General features: G+C 39.3%; 1 protein-coding gene across 1 annotated transcript in view; it reads right to left on the bottom strand.

The window, feature by feature from the left end:
- SMC5 (structural maintenance of chromosomes 5) overlaps positions 1-25,053 on the bottom strand; it is a 55,165-nt gene that overhangs the window by 14,381 nt on the left and 15,731 nt on the right. The window contains exons 7-17 of the mRNA XM_074570200.1: positions 24,696-24,857; positions 20,083-20,154; positions 18,937-19,192; positions 17,651-17,805; positions 15,927-16,040; positions 14,691-14,785; positions 14,367-14,499; positions 9,530-9,703; positions 9,220-9,389; positions 4,126-4,249; positions 1,015-1,137 (exon numbers count right to left, since the gene is read on the bottom strand). Of these exons, the coding sequence (XP_074426301.1) occupies positions 1,015-1,137; positions 4,126-4,249; positions 9,220-9,389; positions 9,530-9,703; positions 14,367-14,499; positions 14,691-14,785; positions 15,927-16,040; positions 17,651-17,805; positions 18,937-19,192; positions 20,083-20,154; positions 24,696-24,857 (1,578 nt within the window). The remainder of the gene's footprint in view (positions 1-1,014; positions 1,138-4,125; positions 4,250-9,219; positions 9,390-9,529; positions 9,704-14,366; positions 14,500-14,690; positions 14,786-15,926; positions 16,041-17,650; positions 17,806-18,936; positions 19,193-20,082; positions 20,155-24,695; positions 24,858-25,053) is intronic.

Below are 25,053 nucleotides of genomic sequence, written 5' to 3'. Positions count from 1 at the left end.
GCTGCATCACGTGAGAGAACTGATACAGCAGTGATTTTCCAAGTAACATGCTGGACTTGTCTCTATTTTCAAGTTACTTTTTGCTCCTCTTCGGAAGTTCTCCTCCTCTTAAGTTTTCTGCAAGTGATGACACCTATAACCTCAAGTCGTTTTCTAAATATATGTCAAGGTCATTCTTTTTGGAAGTGCATATCCACCCAAAATAACTATCACTTACCTTTCGAACTACTTTCTAATTTAACAGCAATTTTTTTTTGTGGATCAAATTGAATTAGCAGCAGGTATAGTTAACCTGACTCTTGTAAGATAAGAAAAAAAACTTAGCATCCTGTACTCTGACAGATTTTTCCCCAGTGCATTGAAAGATATAACTACGACACAAATACAAAAATTGACCCCTACGCACCAATCCGTAAGAGATCGCAGCATCATTTGTTCTTAGAAAAAGAGTACTTGTCTCTTTTCTAAGAGACAAACTCTTTCCTCAGAGACTGTCTTTTTACCTGAACACAGCATAGCTTCCTAATGTGATCAACAGAAGGACTGTTCATCTTCCTTTCTGGCATTAAATTACCATTATGAGAAAATAAACCATGAAAGAAAGGTAAAACAGCTCTGCTCTACTCTGATACAGTACTTTCTGATTCATCTTGAACTTCCATCTCTCATATGGGTTGGGGTTACTTGTTTATGGCAGACTCAGAAGAAAAAGAGTACTTCCAAATAACAGCTAGCCTTTTTACACACACATGCATTATAATAAAAAGATATGGGACATGATGATTGTTCAGCATATTTTCACAGAAGCTTAACTGTCTTAATGGAGGAGGCCAAAGCTCCTATTCAGCTAAAATGAAGAGGCTGAAGTCAAACTACAGAAATTAAGGCGAAATATTTAGCAATACTAACACCCATTTCTAAACAAAGACACAGAAGCATCCTTTTCTACATACTAAAGGCTTCCACAGAAGATGTATTCATAGTAGATATCCCAGTATTCATAGAAATGGTTACCTCTGCAGCTCTTAGCTGTACACTTGCTGCTTTATACTCTGATTCCAGTCTGCTCTTCTCTGCCGCCACTGTAGTGCTCTGAAGAACCAAACCTGCTTTGAGGATGTTCAGCGATATACAATTCTACACAGGAAAACAGAAAATGTCATTTTTTTTCCACAAAAGACTCAAAACTGATACAATCACTCTCAGGCTTTAGAAACTATCCATTTTTCAGTCATTGCATACAATTTCACACTGTGTTCAGCTCCTCAACACCGCTGTCTATCAAATTCAATGAAAAAGAAAGCTGACTTATTGGTGACCCAAGCTCTTCAAGATGTATAGTCCCTATGTGCTTTTAATCTCTAAGCATATACATATCACTTGCAACCAAATAATTTTACACCAAAAAAGCACATTTTCTGTCCCTACACCATATACTCACACGTGAAAAGTGACAAAAATGACAGAATCCAACAGGTGGGTTTTGGTGGACTTCATAAGTCACACACACAGAGGGAAAAAGGTCAAAAACCAAACACATAAGATATAAACCTCTCTCACTGACAATGCAAGATGACTGACCGGATGGACAGTGACTCTAGTGTCCTGTGTCTTAACTAGAACAGCATATGACAATAGAAGGAGACTCTGTTTTGGGAGTTTCATAACAATCTTTAGTGACCCTTAGAACCTGGTTTGACAACTTTGACATTAAAATGGTTGCTTCTTTAAATGAGTCATCCTCAGGAGCGGTCTAGAGGCTTCAAAATCAGCAATATATTCTTGATAGTGTGAAGGGTAGCTTCAAACCTCAAATTATGGGGCATTGAGACACCAGTTTACCATTATTTTTTTTTAACAATTGGCATATAAATCGAAGGAATCCTCTCTCTTAATGAAAGGGAGGACAAGGCTCCAACTGTACACCTAGGGCAGCTGCAGGATGAAGTTTTGAGAGTGTCACCTTATGACCACAATAGTGAGCTAAGGTCTGAGATCTTTACTATTTGTCATTTCAACACAAAGTTTCTACAGTGTGAACTTAGACATAAGAACACGCTTATTCGTTTCCAATCGACTTAAACAGTTTAAAAACAGTTATCAGAGAAGTAAACCAAAAAAAAAAAGTCATAACAAAAGGAGATGAAAAATAGAAAAAGTTAAGATTATTATAAACCAACAGCACAAAGAGAACTACATGCAAAAGCAGTGCCAGAATCTGAAACAGTGGAACAAGGCTGTCTCTGTCAACTGGTTGTAAAGTATTGACGTGTATAAGGTACGTGCCACATACACTCTGCCTGGTGTATTTGTATAAATGTACGTGCAGCCTATCGCTCTAGTTGACTGTTCCACAAAAGCCCCAGAACTCTTAAAAAAGTAGATCACATTGGCACCATGCAAACACAGAAAAATCCCACATATGTTTTAAAATTCATTCTGTGGCAAGAGTATGCCTGAAACATACCACTACCTAAGTTTTTATGACTTTAATAGCCTACAGCTAGTATAACCACAAAACCTATTGAAGTACAAGGGCTCCCATAAACTTGGAAGCATTCATGAAGTCTGGTTTAGGGATGACCAGAAATGTATGGATTTCAACAATACTGATAAAACACATAATGAAACACCTTTCTTGTATCAGAACATTTTCTTCTCTTCTGTATGTACTCACGTATTTTTCCTACAGCACACAAAGTGTGAAATTAAGCTGATACACAACTGAAATAAATCCCCTTTGTAATCAATAACTATTTCAGGCAAATACTGTCCATCCTCCCCTAGGCCCCTGATATACTGAGAAATACACAGTATGTGTCATATCCTTTTTCCCATACTGGGTGAAAAAGACATTAAGACACTCCTTCAGGCAGGTCATATAGCAGCCAGTAAACAACTTCAGCTGCACTTTCCAACAGCAACACAGTTGGACAGTTTACATACTGGGAAATGGGCATCAAATACAAAAATAAAAAGCATATTTTAGAAATTCCTGTTTTAAACACAGAGCATTTGCACAAGTTTTAAAAAGAGCTTGTTTTCAGTACTGTTATTACCTGCACAAGTTCTGCAAGTTCTGTAATCTACACCCTAAGCAATGCTTTTAACATGGCAGATGTCTTCTGCCATTCTTAGATGTTTCCAAAATTGCTTTGTCTAGCAGACCCAAAGGTGATCTCTGAAACAATCCAATTGCTGCAGTCCATGCCTATCAACAAACAGAAACAGCCCACCCATTTGGAATATTTTTCTTTATTTATTATATTTATATATTATATATTATTTTAATTATACTTGTTACATAAATACCGGCAACTAAACTGTACTGACTCAGTTCAAAGGCAATACTCAACTCTTTTCAGGGGTAAGCAAGAACACATTTCAACATTACTAAGGCATGGCAAAGCTCAAAGTGGCTGCAAGAATGGCACCATTTATTGCTGAGTGCAAAAGCACAAGCAGATTGCCTTGGAACTAAAAGTAACTGTTTATTGCTCTTCAGTTATTAAAAAAATACTAAGAAAATTCACCTTGTGAATGGCAGCTCCCATTATTAGGGCTTACAGGCTAAGCTAAAGCAACAGTTAAGTCCAGACTGTTTTCATCTTTTTTAAGTTAAAGAAAACCTTGCAACATTGAAGCCTGAGACTTGAGTACTTTTCCCATCCTAGCCCTCTTCCATAATTACGGATCCTTACAGTTTTAGGTCAATTTTTCACATTACTAATGACTACTCTTTTTTCAAAAAAGATAAGAAAAGGAGATCATGAAATAGGGTGGAAGGAACAATTCAGAGAACTATGCTGTATTCTGAAAATATATAGGCTGAAATGGTTACACAGTTAATTCCTATTTCGTTCCTGCATTTACTGAATCAGACCATGGATTGTAAGACTGCAGTCACTCAGAGTCTAAATCAACGCAAGCGAATGATCTACAGGTTGAATCAACAACAGATGAACAAGTTCAAGTTCACAAAAGCTTCAAAAGATGTTTATCTTGAAGCAAGTTAGCTCGTAAACATTTACAGTAACACATCCAAATGTTGCATGCCTCCTACACGTACTCCAAGAATTGGAGTTTTCACAACAGTGGATCACATATCAAGTTAAAAATACATACCTTTATGAGATGCATTAATTCAGTAACAAGTCTTGCTTTTTGGGTATTTATTTCTTTGATCTTTACATTTGCCTGTTGAGATTCTTTCTCTAAGTTGACAGCATCTTGTTCCAGCTGTTTTAAACTATGGGAGGAATCAATATTTGATTAATCCTGATCAAAAATAAACTGTACAAAACCACAAAAATTCTTAATCTTGGTGATGTTAGCTATCAAGAATAAGAATTTGTATACCTAAAGATCCCAAACACATTAGAAGTATTCCCAATTTATGCACCTTAAACCTAAGAAATTAAAAAACAAAAAAAAATCATAATTAAAGAAACTCTGATTTTGGCTACTAAGGGCATCACTCAGTAACCATACTCCTTTACTTCTGTAAATTTCAGGATTAAAAAAAAATATCAATTTAAGGATGACATTTTTCTTTTGCTGCTAGTTCCTTGCAACAATACGACACAGAAGAGTTCAGGAGGTTTGCTTCATTCTTGTTATATGTACCAATAAAAAAACTTGTGTCCTCAACTTACTGCAGAAAACCACATTTTTCACTCATTTTAAAGCTCAAAACCACATAATTATGAAGAACTTCATATGAAATAATCAGGGCGTTTAGTGAGCTGCAAAGCATTTGGGGATCTTCAAAATGGCCAAACGGGCCAAAAGGATGATCCAGAAAACTACAAATGAACCATTCTTACTTTGATCCTGGGAAAACTGTGGAGCAAGTCTCCTCAGAAACCTATTCTAGGGGCGTAAGGGAGAACGTGATCAGGAAGTCAGCAGAATTTACCAAGGGTACATGACACCTCATGAACCCAAATATAAAACAACTGGATGACAGGAGAACATGAGGTTGCCATTTACCTCAATTTTACCAAGGCTTTCCATTAGGTTATCTGATAAAAGCTGACCTGCACACCCAAAAGGAAAGACAATCGCAGGTGGGTGAAGCCCAAATACCACCCTACTCTGGCTACCCTCAGGTCCATCACAGGAGCCATCAGCCCACGTCCATCTCCACAAGCCCAGAGAAGCACAGCACCCTAGCAGGTGGGAACCCAAATTAAGGACTTAGAGGAAGGGACAGCCTCAGCACCAGTGTTCATGCGTGAAACCCAACAAGTCAAGTCAACACTGCAGCACACACTGGACTGAAGGGGGGCGTATTATGGGATGCAGCAGAAAAGCATTTTGCAACTGCACAGGACTTACTATTAGATATTCAGGGGAGAAACCAAATGTGTGGAAACGGAGGCATCTAGACTACTTGGAGAACAAGTGGGGGAAAAAAGAGGGATAAAAGGGACAGTTACATGTAAATAGCTGCCTGGTCCATACCCTTGTCCAGCCATGCCTAGTTGGCACACTCTTTTCTTATTCAATTCCATTTTTCACTCTTCTCCCGAGTGAGTGACTCTCTAATCAGCATTCAAGCGTGTGTATGGGAGTCTAAGTGCTAGCAGCTGCAGTGAGATCACAAGTCAGAGGAGAGGTCTTGCTTGTCTATGGTGCTAGCAACTGGAGAGACCAGAGTGAGCAGACTTAAGCGACAGACACTGGAGTGGGCCCACAGGTCAGAGGCCTTTGTGTCCACGGTGCCAGCACCTGGCACAAGTGCAGGTATGTAAGGGAGTGTTTGATCCCTAAGGAAGACCAAGCCAGACTAGCTGGCAAGTAGGTGAAGCGGCCTGGGAGCCAAGGGGGTGTGTTTGTCACTAAGGGTGAAACCACAGGAGGAGACAGCTATTGGAAGGCCAGGGGAGTCCCGCCTGGTTGCCAGAGACTATGAGGTCTGCTGTCTCTAGGGATGAGACCTGCTGACATGTGCATATATTTAAGGGTAAGATTACAGTGGTACTCACTGTTGGGGGGGACTAGGTAAGTCATGGCTATGTCTGCACATTTGTATGCCTTTTTGTCTCTGAGGGCTACTGGGAAACCAGGGAGTCCCATCCAGTTCTACAAGTGTGTGCACACGGGTGAGTGAAGCAGCCTGTACAGGCAACAGGAGAAGGGATGCAGCCTCAGGGTTTTCCATGTCCAGGTACCAGCAACTGGGGAGACTGAGATCCAGGGGCAGCTGCTGTGCAGACTCAGATTGTCTAAAGCCAGCTGCTGATGGGATCCACATTGCCCATATGTATGCATGGTAGTCTCACTAGGGGAGCCCCGTCCTGCTCAGACAGAGTAGGAACATGATGAGGCCACTGGTGCTGTGTTTAGATGTGCTCTGTGTGAACGTATCTACTGGGAAGACATGCTCAGCCTTACTACTGGTTGCACCTGGGAGCATTAAGCTGGATACAGACCCATTATCCTAAGTTCTTCAATGCTGCCTCCCACAATATTGTTGTACTCAAGTTGGAGGACTACAGTCTGGATGGATGAAAGACTAGATAGGTTAAAAAAAAAAAAAAAAAAAAAAGGTGGTTGGATGGTCAGGCTCAGAGGGTCACGGTTTGTCTGTTGTATTCTGCCTGGAGGCCAGTATCAAGTCAGGTACCACAGGATTAAGAACTAGGACCCATCCTGTTTAACATCCCTGCAAGACATGGAGGACCCTACAGGTGACATTAAAGTGCGGGGAGTAATAGGCCTGCCATTCAGAGGGGTCTGCTGAGGCTGGAGGTAGGTGTTGACAGAAGGCTCATGAGATTCAGCAAGGACAAATGCTGAGTCCTGCCCCTGTGAAGAATGTGGGTCTGGAAGGGATGTAGGCTCCGGACAGACTGTCTGGGGAGCTATGTAGAAAAGGACTTGAGGTACGGGAGGACAATGAGATAAGCATAAGCCAGCAGTGTGCCCTGGCAGCAGCAAGGCTCCCCAGCATCCTTTAGCTGTATGAATGGAAGCACCTGCAGAAGGAGAGTGACTTTTCTGTTCAGCACTGCACCCAGTTTTGCCCCGGCCCCAAATGTCAACAAACTGGAGCAAACTTGGAGAGCAACGAAGATGGCCAGGGGCTACAGCACAGGCCCTGTAAGGACAGCATGAGGGTGCTCAGCTTGTTTACCCTAGACAGGAGACAGCTTTGGGGCACCTAATAGCAACTCCCACTGTCCTTCCTACAAGCAGGCCACTGACAGGATGGAACCAGGCTCTTGTAAGAGGTGCACAGACAGGATGTGCACAGATCAAGGATGACAGACAGTGGACACAAGTTGAAACAAGAAAGATCCAGACTGGATGTGAGCAGAAACTTTTTCCCCATAAGGACAGTCAAGTAGTGGAATAGGATGCCCAAACAGGTCGTGCAATATCCATGGAGACTTTCAAGGTGTAGTGGCATACAGTCCTGAAAACCTCATCTGGATTCAGGTGTTGACCTTGCTCTGAGAACACTGATGGACTACGGACTACATGAAGTCCCTTCCAACCTATATGACTGTGTCACTGTATATTGCTTTCAAAATTATATCCAGCTTAATTCAGATATTCGTATCAATTAGAAACACAAATATTTGAAAATAATTATATTCACTGCAAGGATTATTTAAAGAATTTCTATCCCTACAGAAAGGCATCCAGATTATACAAGAAAACTTGTAACACCCTTGTCTGTAATTGTATCAGGATTCTGTCCTGGTTTGAGGTAAAACAGAACCAATTTTCTGATTTGTAATTTTACTTTTTAGCTGGGCCTCTTCTAACTGACTAAACTCTGAAATTAACGGCATATTGTTCAGACACTGTTCACTCTCAGAGTGATAAGACCTGATTGTACCAAGGAATGGTATGCAGCGAGGCTCTTGCTTACACTTATTGCTATAATGACCAAGGTCAGCTAATTTCGCTGTTTTGCCCCGTTAGAGGGTCGGACATGGAGAACCGTAGAGGGGTCCCACCCGCAGGGTGGAGCGGACGGGACAGGTGACCCAAAACTGATCAACAGGGTATTCCATCCCATCTGCACCATGCTCAGTGTAAAAGCTGAGGGATCAAAGGGGCAAGGGGGGCTCTGACTCGTCTTTTCTTCAATGGCCAACATCTGAGGAGGACCCTGTCTGTTCGTCTGCCTTTGATCCCGATCCGAGCATTCCTGACTCCCGTTCTGGAATTCAGCTCCTGTCCGTCGTTCACTCCAGTCTGGGACTTTCCTGTGTCTGCTGGTGATGTGATCGTCATCCTGGGAGCTGGATACGGTTTTGTATATATTGTATACTTTTTTTCTTTCATTTTTATTATTCTATTATTATTTACTATTTTCTTATTTATTATTATTTTCATTAAAGTAGTTTAGTTCTTTTTCTAAACTCATAAATCTCCTTATCTCTTCCTCTCCTCTCTGAGAAGAGAGGGGGGGAAGGGCCATCTGTTGTTCTGCTTGGCCAATCCGGCCAAAACCATGACAGATTCTTACCCCTATTCAAAATTAAAAGTATAATTATTTTTTCAAAGAGGAGGATTTAATCAATATTTGTTTAAGTAAAGGGTCCACTTCCTGCCTTCGAATTGTATTCTGGCACCAGCACCAACTTCAGAAAATGAAAAGTGGCATGGCATAAGAACACATAGGAGCATTTGAGGGTGCAAGGTCTGCTGGTACTGTGTTACAGCAGCGGAGTGAGTGAAGCAATCTTATCTACACTGCCTTCTGAGAGTGTTAGCTCAAGCGAAATGAACCACCTCTTGAACCATTGCCAGGGTCTCCCTTATGATAATGCAGTAACAGAAGAACTAATTGCAGAGGTCCACAAAACCAGAAAATACATTAAGACAAATACTGTGGACAACCAGGGTCCAACTCAATCCCTGACATGCTTACTTAGTACCATTTATGTACATTATGGTATAACCAGATATGTGCGACCAAGACAGAAGACTACAGTAATATTTGAGTAAATGAGTGCTATGATCTCTCACTGGAATCCTATGATTTTATTACAGGAAACCATTTGGAACATTGTTACATGGTTTCTCAAATACTGTCTTAATCTCCATTTCTCAATATCTTCTTTGTCTTATCACCCATACCTGATGCTCAACTACTGGTTACTTTGTAAGGGTGAATGCACACTGCAGTAAAAGGAAGGCAAATTACCTTTGCTATTAAAATTGTTTCTGTTTCATAGATAATGGTTTGTTTCCTACCTATCATACTTCACACCAATTTTTGATTCCAACTGTCTCCTCCTGTTTCCTCTCTCTACAAGCTCCTTCTTCTGTTGCCTGAGCTTGTTGTCTCTGCGTTCCAGATGTTTCTGTCTCTCAAACAATGTAGTCAAACGCATATCCAATGACTTTAATGTGTTATTGATGTCCTGAAATAAGAGAACACACACCACTAGCTAGCATTCTTACTACAAACATACCATACTAACACATGCGAGTACAGTATGCTTTCTAGACGATAAAGTGGGTAGTAGTTCTCATCATATTCAACACAGAAATAAATTCCTACCTGTTGCTGGTTTTCCAACTGTACTCTTTCATCTGTGTCCACTGAACTACTGAGAAACTGTGCCACCCTCAGGGATGTGTTAGTAGAGAGCATTAGGTTTGTATAAGCAGATACTTTAACAATGTATTTTTCTTCTGCTGTGTATATTTGCTTAAGTTTGGTTTCTTGTATGACCTAAAAACATACAAAAATATTAAACTGACAAAAGCGTTAGTTAAGGCAATGCTTTTCAGAACAAGGAATCCTAAAATCCACAGTAAAGAACTTCAGTTTATGCAAGCCTCCGATTTGTTAACAAGCCTTTGCAAAAAGATGATGTCAAGTTTAATACATCATTATACTTGCAATTCAGACTGATCAGCAAAGAACCGATAAGATACTGTCAAACAGACTATGATTCTGATTATTCTGATATTACACATAGACACTGGAAAAAACTTATTATTTGTACTGCATTATGAACAAGGATTGTACTTGCTGTAGATGTGTAATACGTAAAGTGTATCAAAGAACCAAAATAAAGAAATTAATAGATGAAACCATAAAGTGAGCTGTAATGCATGAACTTCCAGTGAAGAAAATATAAAGTGTCCAGTAAACCAGGAACAGCAAAAAGCCTGCATAGCACAGCATAAATTTGACTAAGGATTTTTTCAGATTATACACACAGCACCAGCAATATTCTGTTGATTTGATTCCAGGACACTGAAAACTGCATTTACCTCGTTTTACAGCTCACACTATGGTTGACAACATCTCCATCCTAGTCCTTTTTCCATATGCTCAGCTCTATGAAACAGGTCTCCTTTTAAAATAAAGCTTTCTCTGACATGTGTGAAACAAAATGTTGCAAACAACACATTTCTCAATCAAAAATAATAAAAACAGAGAAAAAAAACTTTACACAAGTGAACTGAGAAAGTGCCACGAGCAACACGTTCAGAATAGTGGCTCATCTTTGCCCCTAGACCAGCGATTTTTTCACTTGCTGCCCACAGAGTTCTGGAAAGGAGTACCTAAGGAGTAATACCTACCGATTTACAAAATTTAACTCAAAGACCCATCATATAGGTAATCTGCTACATCAGGTGATAAACACAGAGTTATGGAAGAACTGCAGTGTAAAGATGAAAATGCTTAGAAAGAACATTAAAAGAGAAGCTTTTCATGTAGGACCCCCTCCACTCTTACTTTCCCACTCCTCATTCTTAGAGCCTCAGAAACACAGAAGACAGGAAGGAGCAACAGCTACCCCAAATAAAACAGGAATTGTTCTCTATTCACAGAGCCTGTTCCCTGAGTTTCTCAAAAAAGCAACTCTTACTGTCCTCAGAGAGCCCAAAGTAGTCTTCTGAATTCAAAGAAGAGAGCTTATGGGTCAGGATTAAAGGGAACTCAGGGGCAGGTGACATTACAGTGGGGGTCTGCTACATGTCACCTGACCAGGAGCACTGAGTAGATGAGGCCCTCGATAGACAAATAGGAGCTGCCTCCTGTTCACAGGCTCCCATGGTGCTCATGGTGGACTTCAACCACCCCAATATCTGTTGGATGGACAAAACAGCAGGGCACAAGCAACCCAGGAGGAATGCATGGATGACAACTTTCTTCTCCAAGTGGTAGAGGAGCCAACGAGGAGAGGAGCTATGCTGGATCTTGTCCTTACCAACAAGGAGGGACTAGCGGGGAATGTCAAGCTCAAGGGCAGCCTTGGCTGCAGTGACCATGGTAGAGTTCAAGATCCCTAGGGCAGTGAAGGGGGTGCACAGCAAGCTCACCACCCTGGACTTCAGGAGAGCAGGCTCTGGCCTCTTGTGGGATCTGTTGGTAGGGTTCCATGGGATAAAGCACTGGAGGGGAGAGGGGCCCAAGGAAGCTGGTTAATATTCAAGAATCTCCTCCACCAAGCTAAGGAGCAATGCATCCCAAAAAAGAGGAAGTTAGGCAAAAAGGCCAGGAGGCCTGCATGGATGAATAAGGAGCTCATGGACACACTCAAAAGCAAAAAGGAGGCCTACAGAGGGTGGAAGCAAGGACAGGTAGCCTGGGAGGAACACAGAAAAACTGTCCAAGCAGCCAGCAATCAGGCAACCTAAAGCCCAGATAGAATTAAATCTGGCCAGGGACATCAAGGGCAGCAAGAAAAACTTCTATGAGTATGTCAGCGACAAAAGAAAGACTAGAGAAAATGTGGGCCCTCTCCAGAAGGAAACATGAGATCTGATTACTCAGGATATGGAGAAGACTGAGGTATTCAATGACTTTTTTGACCCAGTATTCCCCAGCAAGGGCTCTAACCACACCACTCAAGTCGCAGGAGGCAAAGGCAGGGACTGTCAGAATGAAGAACCACCCACTGTAGGTGACAATCAAGTACGAAACCATATAAGGAACCTAATGGTACACATTCTCATGGGACCTAATGAAATACATCCTTAGGTCCTGAGGAAACTGGTGGATGAAGGTGCTAAGCAACTTTCCATTACGTTTGAAAAGTTGTAGCAGTCTGGTGAAGTTCTCACTGACTGGAAAACGGGAAATGTAACTCTCGCTTTTAAAAAGGGGAAAAAAGACCTGGGGAACTACAGGCCGGTCTGTCTCACCTCTGTGCCCTGCAAGATCATGGAGCAGATCCTCCTGGAAACTATGCTAAGGCATATGGAAAATGAGGAGGTGATCGGTGACAGCCAACATGGCATCACCAAAAGCAAGTCATGCCTAACAAATCTGGTGGCCTTCTACGATGGTGCTACAGCACTGGTAGATAAGGGGAATTTGACACTGTCCCACATTACATCCTGGTCTTTAAATTGGAGAGAGGCGGATTCGATGGATGGACCAGTTGGTGGATAAGGAATTGGCTGGATGATCACACTCAAAGAGTTGTGGTCAACAGCTCGATGTCCAAGTGGAAACTAGTGATGAGTGGCATTCTCAGGGGTTGGCACTGGGACCAGTGCTGTTCAACAGCTTTGTCAATGAAATGGACATTGGGATTGAGTCCACCCTCAGCAAGTTTGCTGACAACACCAAGCTGTGTGGCGTGGTCGACACACTGCAGGGGAGAGATACCACAGAGGGACCTTGACAGGCTTGAGAGGTGGGCATACACCAAATTCATGAAGGTCAACCAGGCCAAGTGCAAGGTCTTGCACCTGAGTCATGGCAATCCCAGGCACAAATACAGGTTGGGCAGAGAATGGCTTGAGAGGCTCGGCAGAGAATGGCTTGAAAGCAGCCCTGAGAAGGACTTGGGAGTCTTGCTTGATGAGAAGCTCAACATGAGCTGGTAATGCGTGCTTTCAGCCCAGAGGGCCAACCATATCCTGGTCTGCATCAGAAGAAACGTGGTCAGCGGGTCAAGGAAGGTGATTCTGCCTCTCTCCTCCACTCTGGTGAGACTCCACCTGGAGTACTGTGTCCAGCTTTAGAGTCCTCAGCACAAGAAGGATGTGTATCTGTTGGAGCAGGTCTAGAGGAGGGCCACAAAGATGATAAGAGGTCTGGAGCACCTCTCCTACGAAGACAGGCTGAGAAAGTTGGCGTTGTTCAGTCTAGAGAAGAGAAGGCTCCAGGGAGACCTCATAGCAGCCTTCCAGTACCTGAAGGGGGCCTAAAAGAAAGCTGGAAAGGGACTTTTTACAAGGGCATGTTGTGATAGGACAAGGGGTAATGGCTGCAAACTGGAAGAGGGCAGATTTAGATTAGATATTAGGAAGAAATTTTTCACTCTGAGGGTGGTGACGCACTGGAACAGGTTGCCCAGGGAAGGTGAGGATGTCCCATCCCTGAAGTGTTCAAGGCCAGGTTGGATGGAGCTCCAGGGAGAGCTTATAGCAGCTTTCCAGTACCCAAAGGAGGTCTACAGACAAGGTGGGGAGGGACTTTTTATCAGGGAGTGTAGCGACAGGACGAGTGGTAACAGTTTTAAAGTGAAAGAGGGTAGATTTAGATTAGATACTAGGAAGAAATTCTTTACTGTGAGGGTGGTGAGACAAAGGAACAGGTTGCCCAGGGAAGTATTGGAGGCCCCATCCCTGGAAGTGTTCCAAGGCCAGGCTGGATGGGACTTTGAGCAACCTGGTCAATGTGGAGGTGTCCCTGCCTATGGCAGGGGGTTGGAACAAGACGATCTTTAAGGACCCTTCCAACATAAAGCATTCTATGATTCTATGTTCAAGAGTTCCCTGTCTGTACAAGCTAGGCAACAGATGTCCAGCACACATGGAGAAGTGAATAAGGATTTAAATTGAAACCTGTCATGTGTGTTACCCATTATAATCCAGCACTGATGAGCTTGCAAGAACCCATGAAAGACTAAGATAGGGACATTATTCCCAGTGGGAGCTCTCAGTCTATTTCTAAGGATCCAAAAGGTTTATATACCATTTATCACATCAATTCTGACCAAATACAACTGTATTTTCCAGAAACTGAACATCTTAATGTATATAAAAAAAAAAAAGGGAGCTTCTAATCATTGTGACAGGTCAGCATCGTCATGTACTAGTAACTGATCAAAATTTTGCCCAGAATATCTCAGGCACTTAAAGTAGAACTTATTATAATAAAAAAAACCTTAATATAACTGACTTGGAACAGTATGCAGGTGAAAGATATATTTAACTTTCTGTGAAGTACTGCATTAGACTGATTGGATTTGTTAAAATATCTGGCAACATGTTTGTGTATAATGAGCTCTTCAAGTGAGAAGAAGTGACTAAAGGCCAATTTGAAGACTAAAACAATTTTTTGCTTTCTCCACTTAACTTTCTAAAGAATTTCTGAAATAAAACTCTAGACCACCGGTGTATTTGTTGTATTTAGGACATCTCACCCTTTCAATCATGTTTCTGGTCTTCTCTGTTCCCACAGGGACATCATGAACACGGTACTGTGAGCAAAGATAACTCATTACAGGACGAGGAGCATCAAATAACTCTCGTAAGTATGAGAAAAATCCGTATCGGCTAAAGAGAAGAAAAAAAAAAAAGCATGAATCAGAAACCAAATCTGGTAGGTAACCAAGCTGAAGTTACTGAAGGGTCATAAAGAATTGAATTGGTGAAAATCTGATTTGCACAGAAAATTCTAAAATATAGCAACACCACCAAAACATTGTATTTAAAACCATTCCCTACTGATATGATCTGATACATACTGTAATTCTTCAATAGGTCTCGAAGGTAAGCTTTCAGCACATGATTCAGCAGGTGCGCATACAGCATTCACTCTTAGTTTCTGATGATCACGCATCTAAATATAGATTACATTAGATTTTTTTGTAAAAAAGAGCGGAAAAATTCACTATATGAAAGTCAAGAATTCATTCTTGATTCACAGAATTGGAATTATTTCAAACTGACAACCTCTGAAGAACCCATAAAAATGCACTCTGGCTCAGGCATGACTGAGTTCTCTAAATGCCAAGCTCAGTTAATGTCTCTCTATGAAAATACTATGCATTAGAGAAAACAAAAGCAACCAAAGAAACCCAGAGCCAGATTCTCAATTTAAATAGACAAGCTGGATGTCATAAAGAAGCCCCCTCTTTCAGGTTGTATGGCCATTTTGCACAAATAATCGCAGACCGCTGGCTACAGAGGCTCTGAAAAGCCTGATCCTAACAGGTCAGGTCAGAAAAGACTGAGGATACAAATGAAAGATCAGTTCAGCTGCTTAAAGCAGCCTTGCACTGGGTTCCACACCCATGGAGGCAGAGAAGCGCCCAGAACCTCAGATATCACCACTACTGTTCATGTATATAAAAATTACTAGCCTCTGTGAAGGGCAGAATAGGTCTTCAAAAATTTCAGGATAGTTTGTCACATTACTATTGCACTATTCCATGGACAGTGTAGGAAGCATTATGGCAGTTAATGCTGTATATTGTGGCTTTTTTCTCCTGCGTCATCTGTCTGGCTCTCAGAGGAAAAAATCTCCTTATCTCTCCAGGAAACAGCAGTATTAAGAAAATATAAGCTTGATTTGATGGTTGGATCATTGTGTTCTCACAAAAGATGCCCTCTTGCCTCTTTAGTCAGGAGGCACTGGAAATGCTTTGTACTAAATTTGAAGCTTCCTGCTCTTGTCATTTTCTTGTACTTGTATTTTCTCCTCAGTGATTATTGCGTTGTCAAGGAAGACAAAAGTTATTTCTAAAAAAAAAATATTTTCTGAATAAAAAATATTTTCTGAGTATTCCAGCATCCTTCCAGTTGGTCCAAGCTTTAAAAAAAATAACCTTATTTCAGAAGAAAACCTTTGAATACTTTGTATTAGCTATTGTGCTGATCTCGCCAATCAAAACTTATTAAATACACTTACTTGGTAAACTCCAAAGTTTAAGGCTCCTACCTCAGTATTTAATCAGTTTTTAAAATTTGTGCCTACTTGCCTCCACAAGAAACATTTCCATATCTTCTTGACTCTCAAAAACGAAAGCCCTCATGTCATTGGCTGAAATGTGATTTTCAACATACTTAGCATGTCTATTGTCTTTCATGTTGATCTGATAAAGAAAGGTAATGAGAAAGTGATTTAATACAATTGGACTTAACACCTTCCCCAAAACATTTTAAGCAGTCAGATGATATCCAAGCCTACATTTAATGAAAACAAAGACAATGTTTAAATGTCTTTAAAGACACATTCCCTGTCTTTTCGCAACCAGTTCTCTTGGGAGGAAACCTACAGTAACTCACATGTCATTGCATTTAGTTTTTAGCCATCCATATCCTTTCTCAGCATTCCTGGAGCTATCACTGTCTCCATCATACCACCTCCCGCTCCTCTGCTCCACCCTAACCTTACAATTGCAATCACCACCTCTCACGTCTAGTGCCTCTGCTCCAGTACTACTAAAGGTATCTCACTGTTTAGAAACATTCAACCTAAATTATTCATATGTCCTTCGATTTGGGCACAGTGAACATCACCAGAACTGTGAAGCCCTTGAAAGACAGAGTTTCATGGATTGATTGCATTCTCTTTGAATACTTAAAAAAATATCATTAAAAAAATCCACTTCTAACATGGGTGAAGCTTTTCCTATCTGAATGAAATGTTAATGCTAGAACGTCACATACAAAGGCAAAATTACACAGAACTACAAGTTAATAATCTCAAGTTAGCCAAAGGCTGGGTACACTTACTAGCAATTTGAAAGCTAGAATGAGTACATGAGACTAACTTACACAATAACAAAGAAAAATTCAGACACTAGTGGATGTTACAGAGGTTAATGAGTCCTTAAAGTAAAAGCAAAGGCATCCTATCAAGGCATTTATAAAATTAACTTGATGTGGTCTTCCAGGAAGAATTGTAAGTTCTGGTAATAACAGGAAACACTTGGTATTTTATACTAAACAAAAGTAATTTTGCATAGTTCTAGTGCATGCACAAAGCATAAGAATTGGTATGCAAATATTCAACATTCAACTAATTTAAACTGTAGCATTATACTATCAAAATAAGCTTGCAATTCTGAAGAGGACAAATGCACTGGAGTTCTCCATCCTCTTCACATTATATGGAGCACATATTGCACATGAATGGGATAATGGTGGAGGAATACACTAGAAAAGCAGTATCTCTGAGAATTTAGTCCTGCAATTCCTAGCTAATACACTACCCATCAAACCAAAACACAAAACAAAACTAGGGATAGATGAGGTGTTTCTGTGTCTGTAGCTGGCTGTGCAAAGCAAACCACAAAAACACCCAGGGATCCAGTGACATGTAACCGCTGCCAAGCGGGCTGTGCTGTAAGGGGAGGTATTCAGTTGTAACTATCACTGCTTTTTTAAGCAGCAAATAAGAACTACTTAAGTCTAAATGATTGGATGTACCTTAGAGGAAATCTGCAAGGGGGTCCCTAATAAAGGATTGCTTATGAGGAGGGAAGGGAAAGGAACCCCCCCCATCTTACTCAATGTTGATTATTACTACATTGCCTAAAGAATTGAAATTACAAACAGTTCACCATGCTAATGTATCCCACATGTAATTGTAAATTCCAAGATGTGTCTTGAAAGTCTTAATGTCATTTTCGAAGCCTTGCAAGGCATAAATAAACTAAACATTAACTGGATAGAGTGATAAGTAAGTAAATTTTCTTACTTCAAGCATCATGGGTTCACAAACTTTTTTTTTAAACTTGTCTTTGTTCTTTCTTAGCCACATAAGAGCAGAGTGTGTGTCTCGGAATCTCCCTTTAAGATTCTCTTCTTTCATATTCATTATATTATTAAGTTGTCCGAGGCGATCAATTATTCCTGTAATTTAAGGCAGTTTCTTAAACAGAGTCCATAGCAAGTACACATTATAACCAGCATTTCCTAATATTTATTGACTACGCTACTCCAGCCATAAAGTTGTTACAAGATTATAAGAATTAAGAGTTTCTATTCCCACAATCAAGATGCTGCTTATTCTAAAGAAAAATTAAGCACTATTAAAGCTTAAAATCTAAAATAAAAGGAAGACTTACCCAAATTATAACAAAACGTGGTGGCGCAGTAAAAACATAGGATTTTAGTCCTAAAAACACCTCTTTTCAAAACTTGTTCTATCTTTGTATTTAAAACCAAAAACATGCCAAGAGAAAGAGGCAGTGGGACCAGCAACATGAAATCTCTGAGTGTTATTTCACGTTTGCAGAAAACCAAATGTGTGACAATAGACTGTGTGCAAATGCACATGCTATTCAGAAGAAACAGAGATCAAATACTTTCTGTGCTTCTCAAGGTAAAATATATAGCATCTCCTTCCCTCGGTCACTCGGTCTCTCTATACATGAGTTTCTTCTCGGATTCTATGACAAGTGCCACAGAAAGGTATGTGCAAATATACTACGCTCACCAAGGAATATATACAACAACTGCTACATTATAATTTTTTTAATTTTGTATCTTAGAACGAATTAATTGTAAATCCTAGGCTAGTATAAAGGAATTTACTATTATTAAGGCTAGCTCAACTTCATCTAGAAAGGCCAAAAGCAGCATCAATAGCTAATATACTGACAAGGAGATGATTTTAAACACTGCATCTTCAAAGCAAACTGCTTTTCCTTCAGCTTTGTTTTTCTGTATCCTGCTAACAGTACACACCTCAATTTAATAACAGAAAAAAATTAAACTGGCAAAGCAGTCTTCTTTACCCAGAGATCAGAGGAAACTGATTTTTTGAAGGATTTTTAGGTCAATTGCAGTTTCTGTTACTTTTCATAAAACCAGTCACAGACAAGAGCAAGAGCACTGCTATATGTGTAAGACACAGCTATGAGGCCTGAGGTAAATGACTCAAATTATTTCACTACAGTAGGACAAGTAGATTCTGTATGAACAGTCATTAAAAAAAAAAAAGAAAAGAAAAATCAAGAAACAAAACCCCTAGTAACTTACTTTTCTTTTCCCTCTCTTGGTTCATTTTCTCTGCTGTTATATCACTGATATCACTATCGATATTTGCCCTTTCTTCTTGTAGTTTTTTCAGCTCATTATTAAGAGCATCAGTTTGTGGCTGAAGATTCTCAGAGACTTCCATTGTATTGAGTTCATTCTTCCAGTCCTCTATCAGCTTGTGAGTGTTCTGTATTTTCCTCTGTCTGTCCATTTCTTCATCTTTTTTCATTCTCAAAGCTTGATAAATTTCTTCAATCTAAGAATTTTGAGTATTTCCAACATTAAAGGAGTTTAGCATACAAAACCTACAACAAATAACTAGGACATCTGTGCAACTGGTATTTAATGCTGATGTAACCCTTCACTAAAACCGTAAAGAGTCTCTTATAGCTCCAGCAGACCTATGACAGTTGAAGAACTGACAAGATTTTGTTAAGATTTAGGAACACATAAGCAAAAATTCAATCAAGCCTTGAAATCAATTTTTGAAGTTCCTTTAGTTTTACAAAAGCAGAAGCTTAAAGCTTAAGATCTTCCTTAAGATGTTTGAAAGTTAGTCTAAGATTGCATAAAACCTACAGCACAAACCCAATGTGCAACACTGACACTACACCCTTAAACATTTAATTTATAAATTTCTTGACCACGTGGTTAGATGAAGTTCTGTTTTACAACATATCTTTCATATTCTGGACATACGCACTTAACAGAAGCAACGACCCTAGCCTCTTGCATACATTATTTGAGAACATGTTTAATGCAGAGTGCATTACAGTACTATAGAGGCTGTAGCTTTTCAAGAAAGCCTGTAATATATAGTATACATACACACACTGCCTACTCCTACGTTTGTTGTATTAAGGTAACTGATTTTATGTAGCATACACCTGTCCCTTAGTAATACCTGTTTGATAATAGGCGTTTTAACGACTGGAGAGAGTGAAGCGTGGAAGCTCTTGCAGCCTCGTCAGAGAAGTTTACCTCTCCACTAACAGAAGAGAAGACACAAAAAAACCCCACCCTATCTGTGTTTTACTGCCAAATTTAAGAAGTAGCATTCTATCTGAATGCAGCATATGCTACAGATAGGACTGAATTAATACATTAGCAAAGAAACACCAAAAAAGTACAAATATCAAGACTTACTTGTTTATCTTTCATCTCCAAAACCTCTTGCTTCTGTTTACATTTTTGAGAAGTGTCTTTGATTTCAGCAGCCTGCATACAGTAAGATATTTAGTTCATAAATTCAGTTATTTGTAAAAAAGTCATATTTTAAAGAACATTCTATATATGCATAACTAAGTATTTATTCCACATTTGATTACTGACAAAGTCATATTCACCAGCTTCTCATTATTCTTACTTGTATCTCTAATGTATATTTTCATCAATTTGTGAAGAACTGAAAAATGGCATATAAACTGTTCACAACCATTCAGCTACAGATCTCCAAATTCGGGCATAACAGACAGAGGAAGTCTGCTAACCTAATCTGAAACTAAAATAACTCCATCCTCATTTGCAATAAAAATGTTACATTCAAATCCTTACACTTAAAAAACGTCCTTGCCTCTTTTTCTAAACTAACTTTACCAAGGAAAGCTTACGCTTAAAGCAAGAAAGGTATAAGTTCCTACACACAGGACAGCCAAAACAGGATTTGTCAAAGTTATCCCACCTCTGAAGTCCATTGTGCTAAAGCTATATCCTATACAGCTGAGCTTGACAATTTGTTGGCTCATGTGTAGGCACTTATATCTCCACTCTTTCTCTATCCCTCTCAGCTTCTACAGAGTTGCAGAATAATATAGGTTGGAAGGGACTTCTGGGCGTCATGCAACCCAACCCCTTGCTCAAAGCAGGTCTTATTAGGTTAGTTTGCCCAGGCACTTGTACAGCTGAGTCCTGAGCAAAGTGAAAGTGTACTACGCTTTCTCTACAAACCTAACTCCTCCTTCCCCGAACCCTCAAGGCTGAAAACAATACAAACAGAATACTGGAACACTGCAGAAGGATGGAAGGACTGTAAGCAAATTCCAGTGGAGACGTGGAAACAATCAATCTTGCTGGAAGAAATGTGTTCCTATGGAGACAATGGAGTCTCCATGGAGAATGAAGAGAATAAAACCATGCAGAATCTTTCCCCTCCCACAACCTGAAAGATGCACAAATATTTAAGACCCTAACTCTACAGTTGTTTGCATGAAGGCAACATGAAATAAAATATCTTGGTCTTGCAGTTGACTGCAATGCAGTACTGATTCCATGATGCTCTCTCCAAAGACCTCAGGCACGCACTCTGAAGAGAAAGCTCTCTCCCAGGAAACCGATGAGAAATATTGACAAAACAATTCTGAAGGCTCTCAAAATCAGGACACTAATAAGGAACTGGAATTCAGTTTTTCAATTATCATTGTATTTTCAGTTAATCATACATTTATATATACCTACTTTACAGAACCGATTAACAACTGTAATTGTATTTATGGTTTTCATGATAAAACCACACCACACTGCTTTATACTGTCAAATACTACTAAAAAAATTGCACTGCATAGTCCACTCTGTTCCAATTCCTTTGAAGAGCCTAAAGCAGAAACTACTCTAGGCTTCTCTCACACAATTTTACCAACCTCTTCCTATTAAAAGGGCCAATTTCTCCCCCCGCAGAATCTACATATCCTACACAGCCAAAGCACAAAATTTTACTAAGAATTCTTAGTTTAACCAAATCCTTAAAAGGGTTTTAACACAGAGATACAAGAGAAATAGTCATGCAGTGTCTCAATAAGTCAATTTCTTCCCATATTTAGCTCCGCCTTTACTTTCAGTCCAGCTCCTTTCAGGCAAAATCTGTAATACTATGCCTGTCTTTTTGCCAGCAAAGCGCAAACAAGGCGTAATGAATAGGTGGTTTATCTCTGCTCTCACATACATATCCTCAAACCAAGAGCAAGATCTCAAGAAGCAGTCAGGATTACAGTTATTTGATAATGGATATAACCCTGGACAAAGGGCCTGAAGACAGTTATGTTCCCTACAGGTCTGTGCATCCAAAACAGAAAGGACTTGAAATGCTAAACTGCTTTCCCTTAATGCCAAATTGAAATCTGGTTTGAAAAAAAAACAACTTTTGGGCCAAAAATAAAGTTATGTTGTTTTTATAATAGAATCATTTACTAATCAACTCCTGCTGGCTTACAGTGTAATTATCTGTGAAATGCTCACCACATTATTGCATGTACAAAGATAAAATTCTAAGTTACAATAAATTCAAGCAGCACCTATGAAAAAGTTAAGAACTAATGAAGAATGATCAATTTAAGCAATTTTAAGGTATGGTACTTAAAAGCCTTAGGGTTTTGCCTTAGGTCAAAACTATATCCTCACAGTGCAAGCAGCACTAATTCTCCTTTAAAAGAACTTCATTTTCACAGCCCAACTAACAAAGTATGTGGGAGGTAAACATATTTCAGTATTCAAAAAACAGCTACTGCTACAATAGCTCAAAAAGCAGCAATACACCTCTAACATCTTGTTAACTTGTCTGTTGTCATACAAATTTTTCATGCCATAGCCAGATATATAATATATTTCCTTAAGATTTTTTCCACGAATTTGGACTCTACGGGGTCCACCTTCAAGACGGAATATTAATCATTCAAATTAGACTTGGATATATCATTTATCATTAGAATAAAACTCAAGTTTGGAAATGTCTCATTGTAATATTATAGACAACATAGTATCAGCTATATATTACAATCAAAATGGTAAATAATCTCTGGAAAGCAGTATTGGAATATCTCAGTAAGTCTTCTACAAATTATTTATTTCAAATGTAGCATCTTTCCTCCTTCCCATCTTTCTGGCTTCTGGAATACTGTAGAACAAAATACACCTGATTCATTCTCTGTGCCCAAATTAAATACCACTTTGGCATACAGTTAACCTTGTGAATCTTTAGTGTGTGAAAGCCAATACTCCACAAGGTTAGACTGAGCAGAAAAATATAGTGATTCAAGAGCTTAAGTCGATCAGCTAGTACAGCTAGTACATTCCCTCAGTTTTTCTTTCACAGTTCCATAGCAAATAGCCTATGCTGAGCATGGTCCCTGCAAGTTAAAACTAATACTGTTTTGTCCTAGGTTTCTCAGACAGATTATAACTCATACCAACAGAAGATAACTTTTATTTGAATACAGCCCAATACTTCTAAGAATTATGTTAGCAATGGTTCAGTAGTATTCTTTTCTGTTTGAAAAAATATTATTAGTATAACATCAATTAAAGTGAAAGGTATAAATAAAATCTAGCAGGATAATACCAAGCAGTGAAAATAAAGCTTAGAACTTCACAAGCATGAAGGCCCTTACTGTATTATGAAAATTAATTTCAAGCTTCAGGCTGTTAACTTCCTTCTAAGGAAGTACAGTTAGTCTTAAACAACAACAAAAAAACCAAAAAAAACCCCACCCAACCACACCCAAAAAAGCCCACTTCCAATAAAACTGCAACATTTTTAAACATCTAGATATTTTGAATCAGAGCATAATAAACACTTACAGTACTCTGGAGCACAAAATTCAAAGGATACATTTAGCAAAGGCCTTTCTTAATAATGATAATAACATACTTGGATAAGCAGTATTGCCTGGTACAGTTTACATCACAACAAAACCAGAAGGGGTGTGAACAACAGTCTGTGGGTTTTGTTTGTCTGGTCTTTCTGGTTTATTTTTCGGTTTTGTGGGTTTCTTTGTTTGTTTGGGGGAAGGGTGTCTGTTTGTTTAAAGAAAGCACATGGACAGCGTATTAGCAGTGCACTAAATGTCATTGATGTTTCAGACCCTGATTCTGCAAGATGCACCATGACAGCAGTCTTCTACAGGTGTCACATGTGCCTCCACACCAAGTCCTTTGATCTGATCAGTGATCTTCAAACAGAACTCACTCCAGCAAACATTCTCATGTTATCATTTAACTTTGGTTATCCATTAAAAATTTGTGCAGCCTATGCATACAATGACTTCTGCAACCTGAATAGTACATGCTAGTTAAAATTCTGCAGAGAATTACAGTACTTTCCTATTTGTCATACAGAAATAGTAATTTTCCATATCCCCAGAGAGAGCAGCAATTCAAAAAACAGATAGTAAGCTGTAAGGTACAAGTAGGTTTACCATTAAATTCTCTTATGCATAAAAGTATGCACAGCTGACAGAAGATTACTGTCTAATAAAAAAATTATACCCTACTTATGGAATTAGGTTAAATATTACAGGAATGCTTTTTAGGCCAGAGAAGTTGTAATTTAGCTTAAATTAACTACCCAAACTGGCTACATTTTAAGATGATAAACAGAGCATCTACAAACCCAAACTACATAACAGGTGAAAACAGGTTACTAATGTAAGTATCTAATCTAGGGAAATTGTAACATTATATCCCTGAAGATTTTGCAGGTTCTATGAAGAGAATTATAAAATTTGCATGCTCTTATAAGACCAAGAGAGTGGACTTTCAGTGTTGCTACTGAAGGTTTGCTATGAAATGCATTCATTGAATATTACTGCTTTTAATGGAACAGAGATATGGAGAAAGCAGTGAAAGCCAAGGGCATGATTACTTCAGAGAAATGTCTTCTGAAACACATCATTATGGCATACTAGAAAGAAAGAGGTTTACACTTTACAAAGCTGAACATGGAACACCTGAAATATTACATATGTTAACTGAGAACTTAAAATGCCTACCTTATCTCTGATTTTCATATCCAGGCTCTTAAAATATTCTTCAGTTTCTTGGATTTTTTGTGTCACTGGGGACTGCAATTCTTTCAGACTCTTCAATTCTTCCTTGGCTTGGTCTCGGCTTTGTTTCACTTCCTCATGCTGCTGACGAACATTTTCATATTCCTTGGAGGAATTGAAAGCAAAGCAATTAAACACTTTTGTCTTCTATTCCAGTATTTTATACTGCTCTAACATTTTATAAAATTGTACATGAGTTTTTAGGAGAAAAATCTCATTCAGAAGCTAATATTAGAGAAACTACTTAAGTAATCCTCCTGTTACTAATCACTATGACTTGCAGATGTAGGGATCATTTAGT

The sequence above is a fragment of the Larus michahellis genome, chromosome Z (genome assembly GCF_964199755.1).
Source record: "Larus michahellis chromosome Z, bLarMic1.1, whole genome shotgun sequence".
In the NCBI taxonomy this organism is placed as follows: domain Eukaryota; kingdom Metazoa; phylum Chordata; class Aves; order Charadriiformes; family Laridae; genus Larus; species Larus michahellis.
This window is presented reverse-complemented; position numbering and strand designations above follow the sequence as displayed.